The sequence below is a fragment of the Mya arenaria genome, chromosome 3 (genome assembly GCF_026914265.1).
Source record: "Mya arenaria isolate MELC-2E11 chromosome 3, ASM2691426v1".
Classification (NCBI taxonomy): domain Eukaryota; kingdom Metazoa; phylum Mollusca; class Bivalvia; order Myida; family Myidae; genus Mya; species Mya arenaria.
Window position 1 is genome coordinate 14,004,893 of NC_069124.1, and position 22,518 is coordinate 14,027,410.

Consider the following 22,518-nt stretch of genomic DNA (forward strand, 5'->3'; position numbering starts at 1 on the left):
TTTTCAATTGCTTCACACTGTGTTGTACAACCAAAAACAAAGACTGTCAAAATATTGACTTTTCTACTTCAGTATTGTGCTGTCAAAAAATAGCAATGTTCTGAGTGAGAGGCCTTTATATTTATTTATTTTTTATTAAAAAACCCTGAGGAATTGTAATAGCCTTGATGTCAAACCCTGGGGAATCGTTATATAGCCTTGATATTATTGGCTTGCAAAAACTTGCACCTTGGCTATATCTTAAAAACAGTTCAAGTAATATACAGGTTGTCAGAGACATAATGCATATATATGTACTCTAAGGGCCATAACTGTGGTATTAATAATTGTTGAGTTATGCCCCTTTTTTGTTGGCGATGCTCATTAGACTTTCTGACTTTCTTAAAAGACTGATTCTGTGGGTTAGTGAAAGAATAATTGCCGAAACCATTTTAAACGCTTTTTTCACAAACAATATAAAGCGTACAGAACAAAAGTATGAGTTTATTATGAGTGCACAACAGAAGAGGATCTTATCATTACTAAGTGCAGTAGACTATATGCAAATAATGGACTCAATAATGATTGGATATTCAACTACTCTATTTTTGAGTGTATGAAATAATTATAAATCAGATCTATTCCATTTAAACATACAACCCCCGGGGGGAAGGCCATTTTGAATTATACCACCCCTCTACAGATGCAAATTTACCCATTTGGGGTTCAAATTAGTGAAAAAAGACACCCACCAGTCTACTAAGAAAATAATTGCCTTATCCCGGTGGATTATATGAAAAGCCCTGACATCAGGGATGTTATAAATCAGGAATAATCCTGAAATCAGAATAATTCGGTTTCAATTTCAGAAAAGCATACAGTTGTAAAGCTAGTTTATTGGTAGGACATTTGCATTCAAAAGTAAGATAAATGACTTTGTCAGCAATAACAAGATAGGTCTTTAAACCCCTTAACCCAGCATTTGGGCCAGAATCCTTCATACTCCGACCTGAAATGTACACTATAACCTCAAAATTGTATGTTATACATAATGTTCATACACTATTCCTCATAAACACTTCTCCAAAACAATTAAGTCCCCTGCATTAACAACAGTCTGTTTTGCTTTTTACACGTAACAAAACCATTATGTTTTAGAAAAATAAAGTATTAATAGTCCAAATATTTGTCAAATAAAAAAACCCATTGGGGTTGGAGGTGAAGCTATCGCAAAAAACCTGTTAAAAAATGCATTACGTAACTGTCAACACAAGCAGTTTGATTTGTCGAAAATACATCATACTCTTAATGTTTTTAACATTTCAATTGCAATAGCTTAATCAAGGGTCAGGTGGGGATTAAAATAAAAAAAGTGTCCCTTGCCTTACTAAGATCACTTTTCAGCTTTCCTCATATTTTTACATATATGTTTAAATGTGTGTGCTGCTTCCTATTTCACAAAATGAAATCCTGTGTAGGTGAATGTAAATGTCTACTTAATTAACAAAAACCTTTTCAGCTGTTGTATGATGGGAAGCTGACGTCTCTGATCGTCTTCATGTACAACCCGATTGCGTGTGACGGACAGCTGTGTCTCGAGTCGTCGCCAAAAGGCAACGTCAGCCACTTCCTACATTCCCCTCATGCGATGATGTCAGGGGTATGTGTTTAACGATTGGAGGATATTTAAATACTGAATCAGTTCAATTCAGTTAAACACATCTATATATTGTGTAATCTGAATGTAAGAAGTATTTAAACAAATTTTGATAGTTCATAATAATAAACATTGTTTGGCCTAATTTATTTCAATAAACATTGTTTGGCCTAATTTATTTCAATAAACATTGTTTGGCCTAATTTATTTCCTACTGTGTTTTCTTAGTTTGATTATAATCAGCATAATATCTCAATTTTGTTAAGCAGTTTCTTACTAGATGGCCCTATTTCATATAAGTGGCAGACATTTTAATGGTCAATTGATTGGCCATAACAGCAAAAACTGTTCAAAATATTCAAATGAAACTTAGTTCACTTGTTGCCGGAGCAATATGCACATTTTCTTTAATATAAGTTGAGTTGTGTCCCTTATTGGACTGAAAACTACAGCAGGCATGCTTTGGCATTTGCGTCGCTATTCTGTTTAAGTTTTAAGTTTTGCATAACACAACGTACCAAAAATATACTGTTTTATTATATGCTTGGTCAACTTCCATCCTTGTCATTGGTCAAGACTGTCACATGATAAACCATAGAAAGTGATATTCACCAGGAAAATGGGATATATTTGTTAACAAACCTGGGTTGCAGGATGTGACAAAATTCCCATTGTGCGCTATGATATAAAAGCCGACCGGAAGTAGAATTAATATCAGTGACTTCGTTTTTTAAAGATGGTGTTTTTGTCTTAAGGCCACTCCTTTTTTATTTTTTTTTACAAGAATTTTTGGAGAAAATGTCCACCGGGTGGTCGAAAAAAAAGAAAAAGGAAAAAAGTCACAAAACATACTCTTAAAGGGTGAAAATCAGAGAACAACATTAAAACATTGAAAATGTATATCATTTACTTGACATTTTTAAACTGCTATTAATGCATGTTTTAATGCACTCAAAGTTTCAAAGTTCTAATTAAACACAATGTTTAAATCTTACATACTGTGAATATAAAACATTAATCAAATTGACTTAAAACATGTTTACATGTATAAACTACACTTTTTATCAAAGACACATTGAATATCACTCAGCAAGATATATTTGTTTAGCTTTAAGGGTATGCTAAAGCAAACGTGAATACAGAACACTTTAAAACTGACCAATATTAAATTGCAAAAAAGAGAGAAGGCGAATTTTATGCATTAAAATACACAAAAATTGCACTGTGTTAAAACAATACATTACATTTTCTAAACATTGTTTCAGTTATTTCAATATTTGAAAATGTCAATGAAGTGAAATAATTACCAATTTTGTAAATAAGGAAGTAACATTTAATAAAGTCATTTGAGCTTTAATATTGTGAAAACAATTCCTGAAAAACTAAAACCAAACTAGACCGAGATTTGAGTTTTAATCACCTTTACCATGTGGGGTCCTAGTTGTGTGTAACCCGATTCATGCTAAGTCCGGATATGTTCACCAAATCCATTTCAAATTCAAATCTTGTAGCAAAATACCACATCAGTACATAAAAGTCACATAGCAAAATAATAAATCGTGCATGTGACTTAACTTTATGTACCAATGATAGTAACAGAGAAATCCATAATTATGTATCGGATATTTTCATCTTCTTCCATCTCCGCCATTTTGTGTATACATGCGTTAACAGGGCATTGATCTATACTTCATTATTGTTTATCTTGCATTTTAAAGAGTATTCCTTGGTTACAACAACAAATCTCATTTATCGTGAAATATCAAGTTCATTACAAATTGAAATGAACTTATTCAAAATAGTTTTCCGTGTTGTTTTATCTAAATGTTTTGCACACAACTCCTGGCATTAGTAAATGTCATTGACACATGTGTTCAACTCTTTCATTGTTTTTACTCTACTATTAACCCAAACATGAATAAACATGTAATCAAGAATAAACACAAGCTTTACATTGACTCAATGATAAGTATTTCCAAACCATTTAAAAAATGAACCGACCGAACTTGTGAAACTAGGTCACCGGTGTCAACTTAGAAATTTTACTTTCGATTTCACCACTCACACTTAGGGCACTGTTATTTGATATGTAGCCATAAAATGTTATAAATGTTTTTCTCACACATAATTTACAGATATTTGTGTCTAATAATTCGATGGCAGCCGCTGACACTTTTATTTTTTATCTATAAACAACAATATTTTCATGACCTAAATTGGCGGGGAAAAACAACAATCACGTAACAGTTTTTGTTTGTGGCGGCTGTTAAATTTGCCAATGTTTATTGCTTTTGTTATTTTCACAACTCCTGCATATTTTAATTAATTATTTCATACAAAGAATGACTGCTATCGTCAATCCGCCATTGCCAAAGGCGCTGCGGCTACAGAACAACAAACCAGTCGAGATCTACTGCATTCGTACTCTCATCTGTTCGTTTTTCTTTCGTTTCGCACCAAAATCAATACGGTCGGGAAAATAATTTTGAAGAAAAAAGTGAAATTCATTTTTTTATTTTTTCGTACTTTTCGGAAAATTAGACCCGCCGGTTTTGTAAACCAATTTATATAAAAGTAGTGGCCTAATGAATAAAAATAAAAATATGATGTTAAAATACTCTTATATAAAAAGCATATAAGAAAACACTAACAGACTGATGATATAGGTGTATGTCCTGTTTTAAGGACCACAAACGTCACATTGACCTCAACTTTGTCTCAGTGAATATCTCTTTACATGGTCCATGATATTGGACATACCTCTTTTCATCAGTCAATAACTGTATAATATGTGTATATGATTTCAAGACTCCTTTAATTATTTTTGTATTTTTGTATTTAATATATTCCAGTCCAATTTTAAAGTGAGTTTCCTTGGTGAAGTTTGGGATGTATATTCCATTTGTTTCTTTATATATTCTTGCACAGTTTAGTTAATACCATGTTCTTTTTCACTATTTCATCTCTACTTGTGCCTCCTAGCATTGCAAATGTACAGCAGTTAAATGTAGCTTTAATATTAATGTAGAATTTCTCATAATTGTTAACAGCTATTTGTAAGCAGATAATTGACCGATTGCCATGAAATTTGTTAAATCATCTTGAAAGAGAACCTGTGACATGTATTCACTATTCATTGTAAACCATGAGAACTTATAGTAATATGGATGCCTTAAGAGTATTAGAGCTAGAAACTGACTTTCAATGAAAGTGTGTTTGTTCAAATGTTCTCTAGACGAATAACAGCATAACAGTTGCAGAGTAAAGCTTAGTTTATCTAACCAAGAGAAATAACATTTAAATTGAACAGTAAAAGTAGTTTTTGTATGAAATATTGCCAGAAATAAACACATAGTAGTTTAGTACTTATTTTCTCAGGATGTACACTGTAGTAATCTTTATTAGGCTGCAATGTAATATGAGAAAATGAAGGAGTATATATGCAAATGATGAAAATTGCATGCTATTGCATTCAGGGCTTTCTCAAGTTTCAATAAGGATTTGTGTCATACTTTCCATATTTTTAAAACTTAAAGAAATATTTCAGATGGCAAACAAGTTGATCTTTTTTAATTCCTTAACTTTGATTTCAACTTAAATATGTCTCAATTCACAAAGTATAGAGAAAAGTAACAAACATAATTATGACACTATTATCTTTATTGAAACATACTCCAGCTCTTGGTATATAAATGGAAATCTTTTAAAGTGCATGGTCTAAATATAAAGTTCTTATCTGACATTTTTCTTACAAAACCAGCATAGAAATATATTTAGGTTTTGCAGATCTATGAAAATATATTAAATTGAAAAAAAGTTGTTTCACAAAAATGATTTTTAATGAAATTGAATGCTTTGGTTAAGAATGGCAGTGTAAGACTGAACTAACTATTTGTGGCTTTTGTATAAGTGGTTTTCAAAATGTTTTACATGGATATCATGCTCAATACGTCATTCAGCTCTACAGACAAGTCCATTATTTGTCTTTCAGGAGGTGAAGTCAGTCATCACACATTCCATCCACAGCACACTACATTCCTTGGGAGGGGTGCAGATCCTGTTCCCCCTATTTGGACAGTTGGACTTGCCCTTGTGTCAAGCGGAGGGAACGTCCTCTACAGTCAAACATTCCACTTGGTACGTGTGCAGTAGGGTTGAGGTTTTTGTAGTTGAATTGTATAGTAGGGCATGAGTTTAGCTTTAAGTTGAATGTAAATCTACTTATTTGATTTTAGCTATAATTATTATAGTTTAATACAGCTTTGCATGTAGCTAATAGCATTAACAATAATGGCCTATGAAGTAATAGGCTGAAACACCTACATACCATGTATTCTGAAAATGTACCGCAAACTCACGATATATGCTCTGCATATAGGGTTCTCAATAAGTTTTGGTTGAACCGTCTCAAATAGTAATGTAACCAATCAGCTTCTACTTATTCTACTGAAAATTCATTTAGTTTTCCAAATTTTAACCGGCCCTATTGCCATTTGAACCATCCATTTTGGCCGGCAGCCGTTTCTTATTGAGAACACTGTGCATGTCAAAACATGTATGAACGTACAATATATGTTGGAAGCTTGGATGCCTGTCAGCTCTCAGATTAGAATGTATTATATTTCTGTACATGAGGAGGGGGAATCAATATTGTACATGAGGACTAGTAATTAATGGTGAAATGTCAGGGAGAGTCAGCATGTTTTTGTAAAAGAATACTTTGATCAATCATTATTGCTGCCATCATTAGACCATGAAATTAGTGATAGTAAGTTACTGTACGCACAACCTGAGTTATTGAAAATATACACAATGAGATCTGTATAATTTTAATTATTAGAGTTGGGTGTAGAAGCTGAATAGTACCATAATGTCAAGATTACAATGCAATAAGGTACATGTAGCCTGCGTGAATAGAAAAAATGTTGTAATTGACCTTTTGGTGCTTATACAAGATAAGGGCCTTGCCTACCTGTCACTCATGTGATATGAGAATCAATGCATAAACATAAACAATAGAAACACTCTCTCATGTGTTACAAAAAGATGTTCGAAAAATGTGCAGATTTTATTTTACTCCCTAAGATGTGGTACATTGAAGCTACTTTAATACTCAAATTCTTCAATGGTTCATTACAGTGACCCGATTGAATTAATATTGTAAGTGTTTTGTCTTAACATACCCTTTTTTTGCTTGTAACTTGTGCTATTTCTTTATTGTAGACGCACATTCCTCTACCCAGCTTTTGTAAAAGCATTGTTTGTCGATGTGATTTTCATGAATTATTTTTTCCATCTTAAATAAATTGTCATATAAAAATGTGCATTAAACAAATTTCTCATTATAAATGACATCGTTTTAAGAATTCCAACATTTGTTAATGATTTGTTTTGCAATTATAATGTAAATCCACCAAAATGATTTCACAAAAACCTTTGAAGTATTTTCCTTGCGGTTCACCCAGTGCCTAATGAACTGTTCATTGTACTATATCAACAATTGTGGTTCATTGTACTATATCAGCCATTGTGGTTCATTGTACTATATCAGCCATTGTGGTTCATTGTACTATATCAACCATTGTGGTTCATCCCCATGTCGAATGAACTGTTCATTGTACTTAATCAACCATTGTGGTTCACCCCGTGTCTAATGAACTGATCATTGTACTATATCAACCATTGTGGTTCACCCCTTGTCTAATGAACTGATCATTGTACTTACTTAACCATTGTGGTTCACCTCCATGTCTAATGAACTGTTCATTGTACTTAATTAATCATTGTGGTTCACCTCCATGTCTAATGAGCCATTCATTGAACTATATCAACCGTTTTGGTTCACCTCTGTGTCTATCCAACGCTTCATGTTACTTTATCAATCATTGTCAACAGCACTCATTATCTCCTATAACAACATTAAGAACTATTTAATAACTACCCGGTATAACTGCTATCCTAAAAATTGTATGGATGTTAGTCACAACCATTTACCCACAAAAAATTGTATGTAAAATTACTAATTGGCTGCCATAAGTAGTGAATACATGATTTACAAACATACTTTTGCTCTAAAAATGGCTATTGTTCTTTTTATACCCTGCCAAGCTAATGGTTTTGGGAGGGGAATATTGTTTTGGCATTGTTTGTTTGTCCTTCTGTTTTTCTGTTCTTTTTCCAGTGCGTTTTTTTTTTTCTTTCCAAACCATATCTTGGTAGGGATTGGTCAGATCATGTTTAGACTTGATTAGAATGTTCCCCTTGATGAAATATCGAAGGCAGGTAAAAGTGGGACTTATGGGGTCAAACCTTTTGAACACACTAGAGACGTTATATTTTGGTCCAATATTCATGAAACTTTATCAGAATGTGTTTCTAGATAAAGACTTGGATTCTTTTGAAACCAGGTCACGTGGTGTCAAGAACTATGTCACTAGGTCAAGTCTTAGATTTTTCTGTCTGGAACCATATCATCTAAACCCTGTTTTGATAGGAATTGGTTAAAATATGTTCAAACTTTCTCAGAATGCTCCCCTTGATCAAGTCTCAACCACTTGTAAAATTGGGTCAAAAACTAGATCACAAGAAAAAACCTTCAAAACACACTTCATTCGGTCCACTATTCATCAAACATAAACAGAGGAACACTCGAGGCTATATTTTTTTAGAATATTTCTCATCCAATCTTCATGAAACTTGATCAGAATGTTTGCCTTGATGAATTTTTTTATTACTTTAAAACTGGGTAACATGGGATCGAAATCTAGGTTACTATGTCAAAGCTAAATACTACACTAAATACAATATTCCTTTATTTCAAACAGTTGCTAAAAAACCCTCATATCTCATATCAAGTGTTCATTTTAAAAATCCATTACTCAGCAGATGTATTGGATGTATCGGTTGGAATATTTAATCAACACTTGATTTCCATGCCATCTACTTTGCCTAATCGGGAAGGGGATATTAATTAAAAGAATTTGCTGGTTGTGTCAAATATCTTTCAGAATGCCAAAAAATTGCCCATTAATAAATTTCACTATTTCTGCTGTTTGTGGTTCCTATCTCAAGAGAACATTGCATGTCGCACATTATTTATATATGCAATCAATCAGTGTCTGTGTCTCGTGGTATGTTGCATGTATGTTTTTGCATTTTAACATTATTTTCCTGTATCTAGCTTTGCTGCTGTCCAATCCGATCAGCTCTATGTTACATCATATCTTATTCATAATTTAAAACTTTTGAGATTTTGGCACGTTTTTTGTTTTTTTCGATGAAAAAAAGTGCAGGCTTGTTGATAGCATTGTTGTTGTTGTTGTAGTCAGTGTGTAAAGCCCTTAACATTGTCCATAATTAAAAAAGCAGTCAAGATATTTGATTTAAACTTTGTACACATGCTTGCCGGAGAAAATATGCACGTGTGCCTCATGGCCCATAACTCTGGCTTTAATAATTGTTGAGTTATTCCCCTTGGTTAACAGAAAAACCCCCACAAAATTGTCGGCATTTGCATTGCCACACTCTTGTTATGTTTTGTCTTTGCTGAAAATATCTACAAGTAAGCTTTGACTTGAATTGTGTGTTGCTTGGCATTTTGTCTTGGTTAAATGCTTATGTACTTTGTGTTTATTTGCTAAGCATGCTACAGATGTTTTATTTATTAACTAGATGAGCTACAATACTCATTTCTTCCTTTTTACACTGTCATTTTCATATTGAGGGCTCAGTTACTGATGTAACTCCTTCTTTGATATGAAATTGCATTCGTTCTGCGATAACTGTTTTGTAATCGACTAACATTAGCATATAAATTGCATCACTTGCCCCAAACAAATATAAGATTATTGTGTATATTTCAGTGCGAACCTGCTTGGTCTCCTGTATAATTTAATAGAGAGTTCGTCCACCATTCACCAACAGATGGTCCAAAACAAGGGGTTCCTCGTCATAGGGCACCTACTAGAAAAGGTAGCAAAATAAAGCCCAGAATATAGTCTCAAAACAAGTCATTGTTAAATGAATTATTTTTAGCTTATCTGTTTTTCCAGAAAAATATGGTATTGTCATAGCCTTGGTGTCTTTGATGTCTTTGACAGTGAACAAAAGCTGTAAATGTTGCCACTTCAACTAAAAAAAACATTTAAGATAGTGAAATGAAGCCATTGCCAGTGACTGTACACACATGTAATAATTGTTCAGATATGCCCTTTTATTTACTTATTAACAAAGACTAGCATTTTTAAGCGCTTTTCTGGCAGCGCTCTTACTTTTTATGCCCCCACAAAGTGGCGGCATATAGGGTTGCCCTTGTCCGTACGTACGTACGTCCCGAAGATTGTTTCCGATCTAATTCTTGAAAACCGTTTGTCCAATCCTCACCAAACTTTAAACACATGTTTGTGACCATAATATCTTGATCAAGTTCGATAGTCATGGAAATCGCTTTAGTCATTTAGGAGTTACGGCCCTTTTTTGCCAAAAATTCCCGAAGATTGTTTCCGATCTAATTCTTGAAAACCGTTTGTCCAATCCTCACCAAACTTTAAACACATGTTTGTGACCATAATATCTTGATCAAGTTCGATAGTCATGGAAATCGCTTTAGTCATTTAGGAGTTACGGCCCTTTTTTGCCAAAAATACTTCAAAAATATATGTTTCCAATCTAATTCTTGAAAAGTATGTGTCCAATCCTCACCAAACTTTACATACATGATTGTGACCATAATAACTTGATCAAGTTCGATAGCCATGGAAATCGCTTTTGTCATTTAGGAGTTACGGCCCTTTATTTGCAAAAAAAGACTTGAAAAATACGTCCCGAAGATTGTTTCCGATCTAATTCTTGAAAACTGTTTGTCCAATCCTCACCAAACTTTTAACACATGTTTGTGACCATAATATCTTGATCAAGTTCGATAGCCATGGAAATCGCTTTAATCATTTAGCAGTTAGGGCCCTCAGATTATCCTGAATAATCATTATGGCTTATTTTCTGTGACAAAAAATCGAAGTGGGGGCATCCGTGTCCTATGGACACATTTCTAGTTTTACATGTAAGATTTTTAAATAGATATTATCGAGTGCTTGATTGATAAGGATAATTTCAACCATTTATCTAGTCAACTGACTTTAATTAAACCCTTAGTTCATTGTTAATTTAGTTTATACTTATAATATTTCTTTTTGCTTGATTGTGACAAATGTCTGTTTCCGAGGCAGAAATCAGAACTGAGTCTATTTTAATAGGCCATGAAAAGGTACCTTAAATGGGGATCGAACCAACAACCTCTTGGATAAGAGGTGGACACCTAATATGTACCATTGGACCACTCTATCCCCTGAAAGGATGAAACCCACAACCTTTTGTACTAAACTACTCTCACCACTCTCTTACTTGATTTTCAGTCATCAAAGGACCACATTACCCCAGCAGTGTTGGAGGTTTTCCTCAAGCTCACCAACTACCTGGTCAAGTGTCCGACAGGCGGCACCCTTCTCAAGCACCTGTTTGACCATATTTTGTTTAACCCGGCACTCTGGATTCACTCATGCATGGAGGTATGTGATTGGTTAATGTGTTGGTCGCAAGTTGTTTGACAATGAAACTTATATCACAGTTTACTCTATACTTTATACAAATTTCTTCTTTAATTTAAATCTTATTACTTTTGTCTTCATCTAAAAAAAGCTCTCAAAAATATGAAAATATGTGATCTGGTGTTATTGCAAATACTAAAACGAAGAAGAAAAGACCATTATGCTAAAATTCTTTAGAATATTATAAGCAAACATTTTGGTTATTTCTTGCATTAAATTTAATAAGGGTTCAATTCATTTGAAGTAAAATGATGGGTTTTGCATAATCTATTCTTGACACACTTTATAAATGCTATTCCTAGGTTCAAACGAAGCTGTACTGTTACCTGGCTACGGACTTCATCAGCGATGCCCAGATATACAACAACATACGGCGTGTCAGTGCCGTACTCCAGACCATGCATACACTCAAATACTACTACTGGGTCGTTAACCCTCAAGATAGAAGTGGAATCACACCCAAGGCTGTCGGTTAGTTTATCAACATGCTTTTAGTTATCAGCCATTTATTTATTTGTACAACAGTCATTTAAGTAAGCCAATTACTGCTACTGGTTGGTTAGCCCTGAAGACCACAGAGGGATCATATCTAAGGCTGTTGATGTTTTTAAATATCCGTGATTATTTTTTTGCACAACAGTCAACTAAGTTACTCAAATACTAAAACTGTGTTGTGAACCCTTAAGATGGCAGTGGAATCATGCTCGTTTTTTTTTAGTTAGTATGGTGTTATTTTAGTATGGTATCATAAGTTACATTTCTACAACAAACATGGGTTTGTCCATTACATCAAATCAGTCTTGTTTTCTCATGATCAAATACTTTAGAAGCTTTTTTCTATCATCTCCAATTTCTGCTTAGTAACTTTAGAAGCCTTTGTTCAATCATCACAAAAGATGATCAGGATGTGAATTGGCATAATACCTTGAACAATATCGATAACCAGCCGTTTGGCTCTATGCACTCAAGAGTAATTGCCCTTTAATGATAGAAATTGCCAAAAAAAAATCTATTTCGCTTAATTCCGCTTAATAATTTTGGAAGCCTTTTGTCCAATTACCAGCAAATTTAATGAGAAGGTCGTTAAACAGCCATATTGCTTGATTCACTAAAGAGATATTGCTCTCAATTTATTTAAATTACCTAAAATCAGTCTTGTCTGATCAAATACTTTATTAAGCTTTTTTCAATCATCTCCAAATTTGTTCAGAATGTGTATGGGCAGAATATCTTGGTCAGGTTTGACAATCAGCCATGTCGCCTCAGTCACTCCAGAGTTATGACCCTTGAATTGGCCAAAATTGTCTTAACAGTGTCTGCTCTCTAAATCTGGCTTAATGTACATACACTTATCACTGAAGTTGGTGTCCTAAAATTAGGACAAGTGTATTTTGTGACAGTTTGTGCTCTTGTAAATGTTTAATAATGATACAACAATTGTGCAGTAATCAACTTCTGGCAGACGGAAGTAGAGTCAAGTACTAAGTGGTGAAATAAGTAAGTTTTGTTGTCACAGCAACTGAACTTAAGTACCAGATTTTTTTGTCACAATGAACATTTTAATTGATACTGTTTTTTTGTAATATGATTTTTGCCATAAATTAGTGACACTTTGGTATTTTCAGTGGAAACTATTTTTTTTTTTAATATATATTTGATAAACGCAGTTTTAATTTAACTTTGATGAATTATTGACTACATTGACAGTTCGTTTGAAAATATTAAATCACTGGAAATTAATAAGATACACTGAGGTTTAATAACAGTTATGTAATAATATATGGTATGATTAAAATCCATCATATAATCCTAATACATAGATTTCATTGGTCAGTCCAGGGCTTTTTCTATAGAACCCACGGGTCCGACTATCGGACCCATTCCCAAAGCAAAATATAAGATATTTTTCCCAATCTTCAGAAAAAAATCCCAATCCAAAAAAAAAAAAAAAAAAAAAAAAATTTTTTTTTTTTTTAGAAATTCTTTTTACCTGTACTGGTTCATTTTCAACATCCTAATAAATTATGTGATGTGAAGTATTTTTAGTAATTGAACTCAGAAATCATTGATTTTCATCACATTTAGAGATATGAAATATTATCTGTCATGATTTATTGCAATAGATATTTACACCCCAAGGATTGATATTTCAGCCATTGTGGGTCTTTTAAAGGGAAAATAAACTAAGATTAAATACTTTCCTAATTCACAGGAGACTAGACAGCTTTTTTCTTTTCACTGAAAAATTTCCCAATTTCCGCATTTTCACGACGCAAATTTTCCCAAAATGTCTAGGGTCTTTTTCCCAAAATGGGCAGAAAAAGCCCTGCAGTCACTATTATCCCCCATTACCTTCACTTCCAGATGGACCCAGGCCTGACTACGATGAGATAGTGAAGTTACGATCCTTCATGCTGCTCTACCTGAAACAACTTCTGATGAAGGGCCAAGGTGTTCAGGAGGATGAATTACAGAGCATGCTCAACTACCTGTGTACTCTCCATGAGGTATGGTACTCAGTACTCAGTACTCTGTTTGATAACCTTGCTGTTAAGCTGATAAAGAGTACCTCAAAGATACTACTGAGAAGGGCCAGGACATTGCTTATGATCAACTTCCTTGTACTCCCATGAGGTATTGTACTCATTACTCTGTTCTTTTTCTTTGCTGTAAAGCTGATAAAGAGTACCTCAAACAACTACTTATGAAGGGCATTGCTTATGACCAACTTGCTTGTACCTCACTGGAAATCTGATATAGAGTTGCTCAATCTTATAAAGGGTCAGGGCATTGCTAATAGTCAACATCCTTGTACTCCCTGTCAGGTCTGGTACTCTGTATGCTGGTTTCAGACCTTCCTACTCTACATTGTCCTTACTATTCTTCTTAAGAAAGGTACTCAGTTTAAATTATATGGCTGGATTATAAAAAACATCTTGGAGGTAAATAATTTGGATATATTGGTACAGTTACAGAGCTTTTATTTGATATGCTTATGCCAATTTCTGTTAAACTTGATTATGTATGTAGTATAACTACCTTGGAAATATCAGCTTGTCAGTCTTAAAAAGAATGGTATGTAAGTGCATCCATAGGTACGAATCTGTATTAGGTCTTTCTCAATATTGTGTTTCTGTTTCAGGATGACAACCTGATAGACGTTCTAGAGCTTCTGGTCAGTCTCATGTCAGAAAACGCAGCGTCCATGGTCCCCAGTTTTGACCATAAGCAGGGCATCAGGTAGTACAGCCACAATGAGTTGTTCAATAAGAATAGTTATAAACATTTACAAAGTTCAAAATTAGGTAAAACATTGTTTGGATCTGGCTTATATGTATACAGGATTTTACATAAGAATATGTTTCTGAACATAAAGACATTGATATATTCAGATAACATATTCAGAGATAAGAATATGTTCAGGAATAATTTTATGTAATAAACGTGATGTGTTTGTGTGGTTTATTTTATTTATAAGAATATGCAAATTTAAGAGCTTGTGTTTGAAAATCTTAAATTCAAACACTGCAATGATTTTTGTATGGCATTATGTACCTTGAAAAAGCATATCTATGTTCAGGAATAATTTTAAGGATATCTTAAGGATTTTTTCACAAGGCTTTGCAATAATTCTATAAGCTGATTTATTTCAAGAGAAAAAGTTTAAATTGTCTCAGATTGCCATGAAGTTGTTGTTAACAAGACATTTATTACGGTAACTATATTGCTTTTGATTTCAGGACTGTTTTCAAGTTACTGGCATCCCCCAATGAAGACATTCGTATCAAAGCAATGAAGCTGTTTGGATTCTGGCTTATGAGAAGTACACCAAAGTAAGACTTTTCCTGACATAAACAAAAAATAAAAATTGGTCAATAGTTATTGTTTGTTCATAGGAAAATGAAGAACACAATTTAGTGTTTATAGGTAGGTGGATGGATCCCTTGTGAGGACTTGACTCAAAATACATTGTGTAGATGAGTTAACAGTTTAACGCCCAGAGATAATATTTAAACCCTTTTCATTTTGTCAGCCACTAATAAGCATGTGTTTTAAGGGCCCAAAAACTGCTGTTTGATGCAATCAGATATTAAAAAAAAAATCAGAAAAAAATGTTGACATATCAGAGAGATAAGTTGATAAATTAATATGTAAAACAATATTTGCAATCAGGGACCATATCTACTGTTCCACATGATGACATAAGACAGGTTTTATGTGACATAAAAACACAATTTATTTATAATTGTAGCTGAATTTGTCAATATTCAAGGGAGAGTCATTGACATTCAAATGTCAATGTTTTAAAGGTTAAGTGACACTTCGCTATCGGGCAGAAGGTTACTAAGAAGCATTCATAAAGCCTAATGCAGACAGTATTTTTTTTATATATTTCTTAACAGAAACAAATACATAGTGGGATTTAACTTCTAAGCTTTTGAAAACCTGGTATAAAGGGTTGAAATTTTGATTGTGTAAGAGTGGGTTTAATATACTTTGTTATGTTTCCAGACGTAAGCAAGACGCCCTCTCCAATCACAACCTGTTCTCCCTGCTCGGGGAACGCTTACTGCTCAATGACCAGCATATCACCATAGCAACATACAATGTCCTGTTTGAGGTGAGCTAAATGAGATTTTCGTTCAATGAGCTAAATATATATTGCAATACCTTGTATGGTATCTAGTGATTAAGTCTAAATTCTATGTGAGTTTTTCAATAAAACAAAAGGAGATACAGTACACTCAACGAGTTAGACCCACTTTCCTCGCTCACTCCGAGGGATAAAGTTGATTATCGCGGGTTTCCTACGAGGGTAAAACTGTTGCCCTCGCTAAAATCCCCCCGAGTTCCTCCGAGTGGCTGGCTTACCGCCGAGTTTAATATGAACGATAGCGTTGAGAATCGTCCGATTTTATGATCCCGCGGCGGAACTCCGAGTCTAATCAGATAAGCAAGAAATCATTCTTGTTTAAAAGTTATTTATTTTTATGCTTATCCACATTGTTAAGCGTAAAAGATTCTTACATGTACCAATGTTTAATTTGTATTTATGTCCGTGAACGCCAATTGAATATTGTCTTGAATTATAAACATTGAATCATTAAAGTATATCCACTAAGTTACTGCATCATAAAGCAGCCGACTATTTACACGATTCTGAACCATGACCTCTGACGTCAAGCGCGTGATCAATACAATGTAGAATATACTATTTATTATTGGTGGTTAAAAATAGCTATGATGTATCATGGAATTTTCCACAGAAAACAAGGCAAGAAGGCCTTCAAAACCATGCGCTTTGAACGCGTGTTTGACCTCCTGATTTTCCGAAAATGTGTAACCTAGAATTTCTCGGAAGAAATGTGTTTATCAGTCATTAGCAAAAACACGTTTATAAGATACATGTGCATCTAGTGAAATATGACTGCATTCTTGTGGTAAGCTAACTTCATGCAAAACGGGCAGAGGAAAAATAATAAAAAGCAATTTACTGGAGCCGTCGTAATTGGTTGAAAATTTTAATAAAATAAATATAACTTTAGCGTAGATTCTTATCTAGTGTCCGCAGAGTTTCGCGGAGTAAACCCCTTCGAGGAACGCCGAGTTCGTTATTCTTCGGTCGACTGATCACCCTCGGAGAGCCTTAAATTCAAACGCCGAGGAAAGCGGACAGTCGATAAAATCATTGTGTTGGCCGCGATAGCAAAAATCTGCGGAGGGAAACGGAAAGTGGGTCTAACTCGTTGAGTGTACTGTATTATCATGACTTCATAATTAAATTTACAATGGTCATGGTTGAAATAAAAAAATCTCTGAAACTACTGTTTTCCTTCCCCAGATGTTGACAGAGCGTATGAGTGTGGAGGTGCTCAAATTGAGGCATGAGGAACCAGATGGACACTTCAGGATTGAAAACTCCGGTAATTAGAGAGGATCTTCTGGACGTTTCTTGTCTGCCAGTCGATAGTCTGAAAAGAAATCTGGCCACATGACTGATATTCATACAATGTCATAATATGTTTACTGCTCCAATTGACAAAATTGACTTGTCTGAAATGAATGAAAAATAAAATAAGAAATTTAACAACTTTAATACTTGTTAAGTAAAGAGATTTAAGAATGCTGACAACTTCTAAATAGCCAGATCTAGGTTGATGTGCAATTGAGTTTAAATAATCTATATCTCTTCATATTGACTTCTGTATGCATATTTATTAATGTTTTTTCAACAGCAATGCTGAAAGTGATGGCAATGATGATTCGCCAGTCCAAGCCAAGCCCTCTTGTCCTGGAAGTGAAGAAAAAGTTCCTCTCTGACCTGACCATCTTATGTTCAAACAACAAGGAAAATCGCAGGTATGTCACGCCACATCACATTGCTGGTTTTTGTTTTTCTTAAGTCCTTTTTTTGAAGAAAAGAGGTCAAGGAACTGTTTTAGACTTGCTGTCCTTGTTCTTAAAAACCTTTCAAATGATATTGGTCATCACTTAGAAACGATTAATATAAAACTTGGTACAAATGCTGAAAATGTCTTTTCATGATTGAAACATGTCCCATTATTCTTCCTAAAATACTTGATATTTTAAGCGAAGCTCATTTTTTCCCCTTTTGGTGTAACAGTCAAATGTGATATATTTGTCAATTTCAGCTTGTCTGTTTTTTTGAAGAAATAGTGTTGGTTTGGGGACATTTTTATCATTATGCAAAAAAATGAACTTTATTCTAAGTGTTGGTTTGGGGACATTTTTATCATTATGCAAAAAAATGAACTTTATTCTAAGCCATAACTAAAAACCTTTCAAGCTAAACTTATAAAACTTATTTCACATGTTGCAAGAAACAATGCACAAATGTTACAACTGGCCCATAACTCTGGCTGTGATAATTGCTTAGTTATGGCCCTTTTCAAGCTGCAAAAAAAAAACATAAGCATTTGGTCCCTGGCACTTTTGTTGTGACTTACAGGAGTTGTATTATGAGAACAAGTATATTGGAATTGATAAATATTTTCGGTTTTTCTAGTTTTTTTCCCTAGTTGAAAGTGAAGCAATTGGCTACTTTCAAAATACTATCAGCAATAGACAAATATTATCCAATTAACATGTAATACTATGTCTTATGTCATCCTGCTCTTTCAGAGAATGAGGTTTATAGATTTAAATTATAGCGGCTTATGAATGCATAAGGTTTTGGAATTGTTTAAAGCTTAGTTTCATTATAGACTTTTTAAAGCATGATTTTTATTATCTTTTCTACACCCATGGACATAAAACCCTGTACATTAAACAGATTTTGTATATTTATGAATGTAGAAATCACTTTTTTCAAATGATGTTAAAAGTTGAATGTGACAGGATATTTAACAAGTTTTATTAATAAGATGTTTGAGATGCATGTATCTTAATCTAATATGCAACAGTTATAACAAATGCCTTTAAACGCTTTTTAATGAATTAACAAATAATAAAACTTAAAAATAACTTTTAGTGAGAGATTTATTGACCTATATAACTTTTTTTCTTTCTGTGCTTAGCAAGATAACAACTTTGCTAAACTTTCTACTTTTAACAACAAAATCCACAAAATATAAACACAAGCAAAATCAAATTATATATTTGTGTCCATCGGTATAGATTAATCTACATATTTGTACTTTACAAAAATATACAAAATTACAGGATGATACTGGTTACATTTGATCGGTATGAAGGCATGATTAAAAACTACAAAATTCTAACAATATTAGGTGGCTTTGCAGTTTTACCCCTTGACTAAGTTTGAAACACAGAATATTCAATGGTGATACAGTCATCTAAGAATTATGAAAATTAAAATGTCGACCCCAGCCCCATTAAAACAAAAATTTGTATGAAAATTTAGCAATTGATTTATATTGGCCTTACCCCCACAATGTCTGACTCATTGAGTTTATTCTCTTTTTTAATGGACAAGGAACCATATACATGTGTTTCTAGACAAACCACGAATCGTGATCATAACAATTTTTCCTTTTTATACGCCCGAAGGGTCGTATTATGTTATGGCCTCCATCGTCTGTCCGTCTGTCTGTCCGTCCGTTAGCAATTCCGTGTCCGTGCCATAACTTGGTAACTAATAAAGCGATTTTCAAATAACTTTATACAAATCATCACTACATTAAAAGGATGTGTCGCGCGCAATTTCCAGGTCCATACCTCAAAGACTAGAATCACCATGGGGGTGCGTTAGCAAATCCGTGTCCGGGCCACAACTTGGTCACTAATAAAGTCATTTTCAAATAACTTTATACAAAGCATCATTACATTAAAAGGATGTGTCGCGCGCAATTTCCAGGTCCATACCTCAAACACTAGAATCACCATGGGGGGGGGGACATTAGCAATTCCATGTCCAGGCCATAACTGGGTTACTACAAAAGCAATTTTCAAATAACTTTATACAAATCATCTCTACATTAAAAGGATTTGTCAAGCATGCTTTCCAGGTTCGTACCTCAAAGGCTAATTTCACTGGGGGGCGTTAGCAATTCCGTGTCCAGGCCACAACTTTGTGTTACTACTAATAAAGGAATTTTTAGAAAACGTGTCCTAGCCACAACTTTGTAACCAATAAAGCAATTTTAGATAACTTTATACAAATTATTGCTACATTAAAAGGATGTGTTGTGAGCACTTTCCAAGTCCTGCTACTTTTAAACTTGTATTCTCAGCTAAATGTTTATTAAAGACCTCAAGCCGAATCTTCTTCAGGCGTATAATGTTCTGTTTCGCGGTGCTCTTGTTTACATTTGAATATACATCGACACCATAGGTATAAATAGACGCCGTTCTCAGACATTACCCTACCAATATGCAAATACAGACGTTCAACATTTTTAATTGCGTTGATTTAATCTTAAGGGGCAGCGCAAAAAAGAGAGGGTGGGTTTGGGATGAAAATCTAGCAATTATTTAATAGTCGACTTAGCTCCCCAGTGCTTTTGTTTTATGTATTATAGTTTGGCATGTACTGTAGTCGAGGGGTAATTGCAATTATAGGATTACATTGTATTACAACATTAACACGATTGTTTTGCAGCATTCAACAAAAGCTATAATATTTTTTAGCTTAGACTAAACAACAACTAAGTGCAAGAGTTATGAAAAGTTGCTTGATCCAAAACCATATTGCCAACCAGTACATGTTTTCTATCTTTATGGTGTTCATGTGTTGAAATAATCTTAATCAACAGATAGTCTACCTTTTATAAAAACAGTCTTTCCCAAATGGTGTTCAACAATTCAGTGCACATAATATGTCAACTGCACAACGATAACCAGATCAGTACTGTTAGGAATAGATATATACCAATGTATTTATACTCTCCCAAATCTCCTTAGTGCAGGCAATACATGTATTATCATCCTTTCTGTATTTAACGTGGATCTTTTGGGTCTGGTGTCTGTTTAAATACCATGCACACTTCATACAATGTAAATTTCTGAAAATGGAGGATTTTCTTTGCATGCATATATTCATTAAAAGTAGTGTAGACAAAACATTTGATTAGGCCAGTTTTTTTATTTTTTGTTTTACAGGAAATTTTTCAAAAATAAGCGCCAGGAGGAGGGAATAAAATAAAGAAAAAGATGTCGAAAAATGAGCGTCGAGAAAAAATAAATAAAAATAAGATGGATTTTTCGTATATTTTTCTTTTTTTTCTTAAACATTTAAAGAATGAATGTTTTGAAGTCGTGCACACTTGTTTCTCACTCCATACTGCCTGTTGTATAATAGATCTGTATAATAAAGTCAAAACAAGATGTCCTTTTCACAAGTAGCCACAATAATGCACCAGTCAATTGTAACCAGCCCACCACACAGGTCTGGAGAATAGTGGGGACTTTGACTTTCAGTGCAGCTAATCCTTGGTAAAACCCCACCCTGCGGAAACAAACTACTGGTCAAATCCCTGCACCCTGAGGTAAGGCCCATTCCCCAATATTTTTGGCGCAAAAACAAAACCAATGCATTCACTCAGCACTGCGGGCAACCTGGAAGGTAAATACACGGCCCATTTCTCTCGTTATCCCCTTTATACCCCCGGACCTGGGGGCCGTGGTTACAATTGACTGGTGCATAATGCATGTTTAAGGAACTTTTTTAAACATTAATTTTGGATATTCATTTTACTCCCTAAACGCCACAAGTCAACTGATTCACACCAATGTAAATATATTCTTCAACTGTAACTCCACAGTATTTAACTATTTAATACTGCACTTTTAAACAAAAATTAGTAAAATTACACATAAATTATTATATATGCATGATTTTAATATGAGCATATATACTTTTGTAGTGCTTTTTATAGTCACTGAAACTGCACTGGCAAAACATAAGGCATCTGGCACATTGTTTGTGTCTAAAATGATGATTAATATCATTTTGGGTACATATATTGAGATAAACAACACATCTAAAGAAATTAAATGTCTTTGATATACAAGAAAAAAACAACGAGGTATGGAACTCAAACCTACCAGATTTCACAGCAGAGTCATTTTTTAGTTTCTTAATCAACATACAAACAATCCATTTTAAAATGGGTGACATGAAAAGAGGAGCCAATGCCCATTAAAATGGTATGCGATATGTTGGTATAACTTTATTGCCTTTAGACAAACAAGCTAGTCCACCTAAATGGCTGTCAATTAGTCTTTTGACGATTTTTAGACTATGGCAGACTCGTTACAGGGATACACATGAAATGTCAAAATAATAAAAAAGTATCCCTGATCGCGCATTATTGTAGCTAACAAACAAGCCAAATCCACATTCTCGTCTTTTTCTGTAGTCGGAAACTGTACAGCAAATTCCAATTCTCAGTGTATCCCCGTGTAAACAGGTCTACACAAAGAAATATTTAAGTGATTTTATCCTTTGGTATAAAAAAAATACAATTCCGTTCCGAAATATCACAAAATGACAAACGCACTGATTTTATGAACAAGTGTCATTCTTCAAACTAAATCCACTTTAAAATTTCGTAAAAGGCGGCCATTTTCCTAACAAGCGCTTAGATGATGATAATAAGCAAGTTTCAAGTTTTGTTTTCATCATGGCATATAATATGCATGTGATATCACAAAACAATGAAACATATTTCAGTTGAAACCATAAGCAAGAACAACATGTCTTCCACCATCTTGGAAATTGTGCGCGATACTTTTTGTTGTTGTGAAATTAGCATTAGGTTAAATAACACTAAATTTTATTTTCTATCGGAGATCGAA

At 33.9% G+C, this 22,518-nt stretch overlaps 1 protein-coding gene across 6 annotated transcripts in view; it reads left to right on the top strand.

The window, feature by feature from the left end:
* LOC128227282 (neurobeachin-like) overlaps positions 1 to 22,518 on the top strand; it is a 144,108-nt gene that overhangs the window by 28,326 nt on the left and 93,264 nt on the right. For 2 of the 6 annotated variants that reach the window (XM_052937666.1, XM_052937669.1), the window contains exons 11-23: positions 1,499 to 1,639; positions 5,628 to 5,773; positions 6,776 to 6,796; positions 9,499 to 9,607; positions 11,047 to 11,199; positions 11,541 to 11,709; positions 13,603 to 13,745; positions 14,381 to 14,478; positions 14,979 to 15,071; positions 15,751 to 15,859; positions 17,081 to 17,162; positions 17,475 to 17,598; positions 18,922 to 18,945. In XM_052937666.1, coding sequence (XP_052793626.1) covers positions 1,499 to 1,639; positions 5,628 to 5,773; positions 6,776 to 6,796; positions 9,499 to 9,607; positions 11,047 to 11,199; positions 11,541 to 11,709; positions 13,603 to 13,745; positions 14,381 to 14,478; positions 14,979 to 15,071; positions 15,751 to 15,859; positions 17,081 to 17,162; positions 17,475 to 17,598; positions 18,922 to 18,945 — 1,412 coding nt within the window. The remainder of the gene's footprint in view (positions 1 to 1,498; positions 1,640 to 5,627; positions 5,774 to 6,775; positions 6,797 to 9,498; positions 9,608 to 11,046; positions 11,200 to 11,540; positions 11,710 to 13,602; positions 13,746 to 14,380; positions 14,479 to 14,978; positions 15,072 to 15,750; positions 15,860 to 17,080; positions 17,163 to 17,474; positions 17,599 to 18,921; positions 18,946 to 22,518) is intronic. The other 4 variants (XM_052937668.1, XM_052937671.1, XM_052937667.1 and 1 more) reach the window with 3 other exon arrangements.